This window comes from Gavialis gangeticus, unplaced genomic scaffold, assembly GCF_001723915.1.
Source record: "Gavialis gangeticus isolate Ggan-Ray unplaced genomic scaffold, GavGan_comp1, whole genome shotgun sequence".
Lineage (NCBI taxonomy): Eukaryota > Metazoa > Chordata > Crocodylia > Gavialidae > Gavialis > Gavialis gangeticus.
Window position 1 is genome coordinate 92,977,844 of NW_017729024.1, and position 8,025 is coordinate 92,985,868.

Consider the following 8,025-nt stretch of genomic DNA (forward strand, 5'->3'; position numbering starts at 1 on the left):
CCCCCATCCTCCCCATCACACAGCCATTGTGCCCAGCTGCCAGGCAGGATGAGGCCTGCTGGCAGGAGTTGTGGCTGCAGGGGCAGCTGTCTGCACGTCCTAGTTAGTGAAGGGATCGGGGGAGCTCTAACTATTCTATGATAAGAAAACCAAAAGCAAACATCAAAACATATAAATATTTAGAATTTATGTTGTTATGATGATAGAGACACTCCAAGCATTCCAAAATGCTTTAACATTGTAAATATATCCATAAAACATCGCCTAACTGATTTCTCTCTCTATATACACGTGCGCGCACACATACGTGCACACACACAATGGTCTTTTGTTTTAATTGCGGAAGAACATGGATTTTGGGGTATTTTAAAGAGTGAATTTGGGATCTTTTTTATCAGAGATTTTGCAGTTTTTAAATAGGAAACACCAGGATTCCTGCTAGTGAGGCAAGTGGCAGGACCCAGGCAGAGGAGCCTGCTAGGGCTGGCACCTGGAACCCAGCTGGAGGTGGCTGACCTCTTGGCCAGTTAGGGCCAGGAGGACGTTCTTTGACAGTTCAAAGCAGGCCACCACACTGAGAACATGTTCTGGGCAATCGCTGCCCAGATGGCAGTAGTGCCATGCAAAGGCCAACTGGCAAGCTACAGCCTGCTGGCAGCTGGCCCACAGGTGCAGATGCTTCTGCTGTGGCCAGTCAGTCCCCATCTGGGTCTGGCAGGCATGCAGCAGGTCATTGCCAAGCAGCAGCTCCCACTGCCAGACTGCTACAGTGGGTAGAGGGTGCAGGGACCTCCAGGTTAGGGCTGTTTCTGCAGTCCAGCTGGCATAAGGGGTAGTGTCCCCAGATACCAATTGGCCAAGCTCCAGTAGTTCCTGAGAGCAAGCAGCCCTGAGCTACTTGCCAGGGTAGGTTTTTATACTGCTGAGGCCAGCACAGGTGCTGGCCCTAGCCTCTAGCTGCCCCTGGCTGTAGATCTGGGAGGACCTTGGCAGGGTTATTTTGCCCCAAGAGGGAGGGGTGGAGTTTAATGTTCAGCTAATTTGAATCCTTTCACAATTGAATTGGATCAGGGACAATAGAGTTTAATCTTCAGATCACTCTCCTTCCCTTTCCTGCTCAGGCAAAAACAGCCAACTCAGTTGTAGCTTTTACCTGAGCAGGAAAGGGATTGTGAATGAGTAGAAGATTAGGAAGATGGATAGAACCATGTGACCATAACTCTGGAAAGATACTTTTTTATTTCAATTTGCCTTCCCAAAAAACAAGGCATGTGTGTTATTTGGGAGTCTGTGAGACCTTATTTTCTCACAGATAGATAGATAGATAACACTGTGAAACCCAGGAACACTTTATTAATATGCAGAAACAACCTGTAATACCAGTAGTGGAAAAGCTAGAGTGTAACCCTTCCTAAAGTTTATTAGACTAGAAAAAAAATTACTGTTCCACTTCTTTTACTAAGTTGATTATATCCCAAATATTCTGCTTTTCTCAGAACTTCCTTCCCAACCTTCTCACCTGCTCCTTTTTTCTTCAGGATTGACATATTCCTAATTTTCTACCCTTTCTCCTTTACAGTATCCTAATTCAGCCAAAGACCTCAGTTGTTATCTGCCTCTTCTCTAACAGTGTACACCTAGTCCTTGTGAACAGAAGTAAACAAAATAGAAATGAGCTAAAAAACTGGTATTGATATATAGATCTAGCTTAAATGTAGGCAAGGACTACTGACTGAAATGGTCCTCCACCAAAATCTCATACTCTTTATTTTTGTACTTGTAGGCCAAATTGATTAAAATGTTATGAGATCAGGACATTTTCATCAAAAAGTGAGCTCTACAGGAGGATGTTTCATTTGAAGGATTTACATCTGAACACATTCTGCTTTCCTGTATCTGTGCTGAGGTTCCTGTTTAGTTTATTTTACCTTAGCTAATACTAGGATTGTCTTACAGGGAGTTATATCGACACTCCATACATATAATTAGTGGAAATGTCTGAGGACTTTAGATCCCCATATGTTTCTTTCTTTTAATGCATGTCACCATTACAGCATATGGAAGTGAAAGGCATTTGCATTTAATGGAGTTCAACAAAGCTAGAATTTCTTGGTAGTTCATATAGTAAATTCAGAGTTTGAATTTTGACCTAACGAAACAGTCCTTAGGCAGCCAAATGAGGCTGTTATAGTACAGCCATTGATTCAGTTGGCTTATCATAACAGAAAAGATGTTGAATGGCTAAGTTTCAGCTTGAGGCCAGACCTTTTCAATATATTGCAAATCATATAATATTTTGCAGATTTAAAGACTAAATTGCATCTTTATTTCTGTATCTACATAGCATAGAGTCTCAGGAATGGTTTTCTGTGATACTGAAGGTTGAGTTTTCATGTTTTATCCCTAAATAAGTATAGTATAGTGGATGAATTTTGTCTTAATTTATGTTTCATGGATTCCCAGTGATGCTAATATATGCTGGTATGTCTGCAACAGTCGCATGCTTATCCTTACCAATCTGTCTGTCCTGTTGCAATCTATTAGTCATAAAATGGGATTACATAGTCAAACAGGCTCACGTGCCATACTGTCTACCTTTTTAAGGTTCAGTGACAGCCAGGACCATATCTTTGTAGATACAGAGGAAGCTTGGGAGAGGAGAGAAGAGGTCAGCTGACTCAGCCTCTTTGAAAATTCCTGTAATACACAGAGAGCCATTCCCCACCCAAAACAAAATCTCTGAGCCTGCCTCTGCCCTCAGAAAACTTACAATAGATTTGAACAAAATATGAAATATATAGCTAAATACTAACTAGAGATTTGTTAAAGGGAACATTTACGTTAGGTAGAATTGTATGAGAGTAGAGTTTGACAGGTTCTATTATCAACAGGAGATTGACCTGATTTCTTTTAATAAACAATTAAAAATACAACGTAATTTTTATCTTTTAAATTATTTCAATTAATAGCCAAAGGTGATTCAGAGATGAATCAAAGACACTAATATATGGGTTTTTTATTTCTATTAATTGTTTTAAATGTTAAATCTTTAAAACAAGTTAGTTTCTGTTGTATTGCCAAAGCTAACAATGAAAGTCATTTAATGCACATAATACCCACAACTCCTACCCTAAGGAGGACAAATGTAGGATTAATTCCATGGACTTTAGTGAGTTATTAAATAATTTACACAGGTATGAGGTCAGAATCATAGTCCATAGAAGAGAGAAAATTGAAACACCCTAGAGTCAGACTGGTTTTAGTGACGGTTGTATTAATGATATTGGGCTCACATTCTTTGTAATTTAATTTGTCCTCTACCAGACTCAGTAAAATTGAAGTCTTTGGTTGCCATGCTCTAACTGCCAAATGCCTGAGTTCCATAGCTGAAGAGTGTCCAAATCTGCAGACATTGAACATTGGCAGAGTCCCAGAGGTTACTCATGTCTGTCTCTCAAACATAGTGAAGCACCTGAAAAAGTTATCTTCACTCAACGTAACTGGGCTCAGTGTGGTAAGACCATTTTGACTTATCATTGGTCTCTTATTAATTGTAAAACTACTAGATGCAGATTGATTTGTGTCTGGTATATTTATTAATAATTATATGCCAAAATGAGCAATGTTGTCTGTTCTTTTCTAAAAAAAGTAAAATTATTAAATCATGGTGACATTTATATAAAATTGATATAGTTACTTGACCTAGCTGCAAGATACACAAGTAACTGATTTTCTTCATAATACAAAACTAATTGCACTTGATAAGAGTAATATAGAATAGTGTCAAATACTAGTCTGAATATCTAGCTGAAATATAGAATGGACAAATCTTTGTTCTTGTAGTGTCTCAAAAGCCTCCCTAATTCTGGTCCAGAGTAAATAGTCCCAATAGGGGATTGCTGACAACACTGCACCCATAAAACTCAAGTCTGTTTGCCAAGACCTATACTAGCTAATACAGTAGTGTCTGCATATGCTGTTTCCCCACACTAATTTAGGATGTATACAGCCATTTGCCACACCATATCTACATTCATTCAGCTTATTTTAAGTCATAACATAGATCAGGAGTGGTGAGTACAACTCTTCACCAGTGCTGTGATAATTGAACATACAGATAGGCCAGTTGGGGGGGAGAGAGGTACGGGTGGGGAGGGGGGCAGGGAAGGAAGGAAGAGCACAGCCCAGGGGCAAGGCAGAGTGGCCTGGGCTTTATCAGCCCCGGGGCTGCACTCTGAACGTGTATATTTGATAGCACAGGTTAACCTGTTCTTGATTTAAGTTAGTTCTTCTCCTCAGGTGAACTAACTTAGATAAAGCCTGCCATTTTTTATCCAATTTAACCCCTTTAAATGCCTGAACTGATGAGCATTTAGATCAACCTAACCTTGGTTAGGTCAGTCTAAATGTAATAGCTGTACATAACCCTAGGAATTATGACAAGTAGATTTCTGGATCTGTGGACTATATAGATAACAATCTGCTGTTCCAAGTTCCCTTCTTTCCTTGTTCTGTGGCAGACAGTGGATACTTCCATAAATTTTGGCATAATTCAACCCCATCAAAAAAGAAATACTTCTTAGTGCTAGATTGTATGAAAGATGATGGAGACTTTCCTAGTAGATTATTGAAGTATTTCATGATAGTTGAACATAGGCATAAGAAGAACAAAAACAGTATATTCTGCAAGGGACTAACCTAAAAAACATTGTCCAACCTCTCTTACATTCATATGCTGAGAATCACAACACTTCCATTGTCAGCACACCTTCTTTCATGAAATAACAGGCCCTAAAATGGCAGGTCTCCTGAGAGTTCACAGAATCATTACATGTCACTGCACATGGAGATATTTAAACAGTGACCAGCATAGAGCAGAAGGTCGAGGAAGGGCAAAGTTTGATTAGCAGATGTTAAAGTTAGTTGTCATAGATGGCCAATTGTAAGAATTAAGGAAATAAAGCAGATTAAAACATGAGTTGGAAGAACTTATATTAAAAAAAAAGATCTTTCACCATGGGGAAGAAGCTATCTGTCTCCACAGACAAGATTGGCTCCTGAGGCATGCATGCTAAAGAGCTTCTCTCCCCTGCTGAATACTTAAATGATAACAAACATTTTATGGTTTACTGTTTTTTATTTGTTTCTCTGCTCATATATCTTTGTTGGGGAATAGATATGGTGGAAGGATGGCAGTTAGAGTTCTTACCAGGAGAAGCAGGGAGTTCAGTTTGGAAGGACTGAGAGAAAGAGGGAAGATGAAGGTGATTATATCATTATGTGTAACCACCAGATAGATGGGATACAATGCATAAGCACTGTGCATGTACTAATAGAACTAGGAGGAGGTGTGCTTTGTGTCAGTTTCAAACACTGTGCTCATACACTGCATCTCCTTTTCATGTCCTTGGTCTAGTTACACTATAAGGACACCTATACACTTGCAGTGAGGCTGCTCTGAAGCACTGTAATTACAGCACATTGGAGCAGACTCGATCATTGAGTCTGCTGGAGTATGGTAGTTACCATGCTCCAGTAGACTCCAGTATCACGTGTATCAGCATCCCCATGATAAAAAATGGCAGCAGGGGTGCTTGAACTAAAGCTTCAATGACCTTTAGTTAAAGCGCCTCTGTTGCCATTTTTCAGCATGGGGACACTGATACACATGATGCTCCGGGCGCTTTAATTAGGGTGGCTCTCTGAGCCGCTCTAATTAAAGCGCTCCCCTCCTCCCCACTCTTGGAGCACATGTATAAACACCCTAAGGTCTTCAAGAAATAGGGACACTGTTTTCCTAGATGTCTGCAGCATGTAACATATTTTGGAGAATAATGTAATTTGAATTATTAATAAATTAAATCTGTTGTCTTATAGATAATTTTTATTAGCAGAAATTAACAATGTATTCTGTATTTTGGGGATCATCAGATATTCTTGGCAAGACTATGTCTGAAGTAACACTTTGGGTTTTTTTTTCTCTTCTATGTGATGCACTCTAGGTGAGAGATCGTGTTGTCCACTTCATTGTGACACAGTGTCCTAAGTTGGAGTCTTTGATTCTCAGCTCCTGCTCACAAGTGACAGATCTAAGCCTAGTGGAAATTAGCACCTACCTGCAGACAATCAGGTACAAATCTGAACATTGTAAGGAAGCTTTGCAAATTTATCTGAACTGCAAGGTTAAAGGTTTCCATCAGTGAAAAATAAATCATGACTCATTGGTATCACAGCTTTGTTTGGTTAGTTCACAGAAAATTTAGCAATGGTGCTATATTGGCACATACTGTTATTGCTCTAAATCAGGGTTCTACACACGAGTCCTGCAAGTGGTTAAATTGGGCCCATAAGGCTTTTTGGTATGGCATCAGAACCCAGGGGATGAATGCTGCCACTACTCCTTGCCTCTCCCTCCCAACATGCCCACTGCTGAATTTGAGGTCTTTGATTCCATGGGTGAATAAAATCAGCAGCATGAGGGAAATTGGGGCAAGTAGAAACTATGTTTATTCCCTGGGTTTTGGAGCTATCCTAACATAGTGGCTTCAGCAGCTGTGCTGACCTGCTTCCACTCTACTGCTGCAGGTGGGTTATTTCTACATACACATACACTGAATGATTCTGGTGCATAGAAAGCCATGGGCACCTCCATTCCCATTCTGTAAGACTTTTGAGTCACAGGAGGAGTAATCTCTTATTATGAAAGGAAAAAAATTACAATTGTGCAAGCAAAATATTGCATGGATCAGTTTGCAAGATATTCAACTTTTGAAGCAATGCTACAAAGTGATTTGTTCTCAGAGTTGATAACATTTCTGAATGCTTGAATTGGTAGACAGTTATGGTATTCACCCAAATCCAAGAAGACTTCAGATTTAAGATGATGCACCCAATAATTAGACTCTATACATGGGAAGTGTATAAATTTATGATTTTCCATGTATAGAATCAAATTATTGGAGAGTCATCTTAAATGTGTCACCCTTAATCACTGCAGTAGGGCAAGCAGGAGCAGGGGGGCAGATAGTGGGGGTTGGGTGGCAGCTAATGGGGCAGTCAAGTGGTCAGACCCTTTCCCCTTGTCCCCCCTGCTGCCTTTTCCCATTTTCCCCACCATCTCCTGGCCTCCCTGGTACCTTTCTCCCAAGTGCCTGCCTGCTGGTACCTGCACTTGCCTTGTGGTGCCTGCACCCCTTGGCATCTGCTACCCCTGCAGTGCCTATGCTCCTTAGCACCTTCCCCCGCTGCCACGTGCCCTCCATATAACCACCTGTACCTCCCCATGGTGTACTGGATCTAGCATGCAGGGGGTGGGGGTTGTCCATGGGCCAAATGTGGCTTATGGACTCGCCCCATGCCACTCATCCAGCTGTGGGGCCAGATAGATTTGGCAAACCTGCCTTAGGAGAATAGTATTTTCCAGGCTGCTACAGACCAATTAAAATTTTAGGACACATAGATACTGTATATATCTATTACTTATACCCTAAGACTTATACCTTGATACCCATAACTGTACCACACACCTTGCTGTCCTTCTTGGCTTCCCCCAGCCTTACTGCCACCAGCCCAACTTCCTTCATCCTGGCATGAACCCTCCTCCCACCACATCCCTCCCCATCTCCTCCTCTCTCCCTGCTCTCTCCTAGCTGCATTGATCCTATCCTTGTCCTGCCTTGTAACCATCTATAAACTCACTAGGGGGGACCAGAAGGGTTTGGGAGAGACCTTGTTTCCCCTAGCGCCCCCTGGCATAACAAGGAATAACAGCCATAAGTTGTTGGAGAGTAGGTTTAGATTAGACATCTGTAAGAACTACTTCACAGTTAGGGTGGCTAGGATCTGGAACCAACTTCCAAGGGACTTCCCAGTGGTGCTGGCTCCTACCCTGGGGGTCTTTAAGAAGAGGCTTGATGCCTACCTGGCTGGAGTCATTTTAGCCCAGTTTTTCTCCTGCCCAGGCAGGGGGTTGGACTTGAAGATCTACAAGGTCCCTTCGGACCCTACTTCTGTGATTCTATGAAA

The 8,025-nt window shown here is 41.4% G+C and overlaps 1 protein-coding gene across 1 annotated transcript in view; it reads left to right on the forward strand.

The window, feature by feature from the left end:
* LOC109298092 overlaps nucleotides 1-8,025 on the forward strand; it is a 200,913-nt gene that overhangs the window by 92,504 nt on the left and 100,384 nt on the right. The window contains exons 11-12 of the mRNA XM_019518226.1: nucleotides 3,325-3,514; nucleotides 6,003-6,130. Of these exons, the coding sequence (XP_019373771.1) occupies nucleotides 3,325-3,514; nucleotides 6,003-6,130 (318 nt within the window). The remainder of the gene's footprint in view (nucleotides 1-3,324; nucleotides 3,515-6,002; nucleotides 6,131-8,025) is intronic.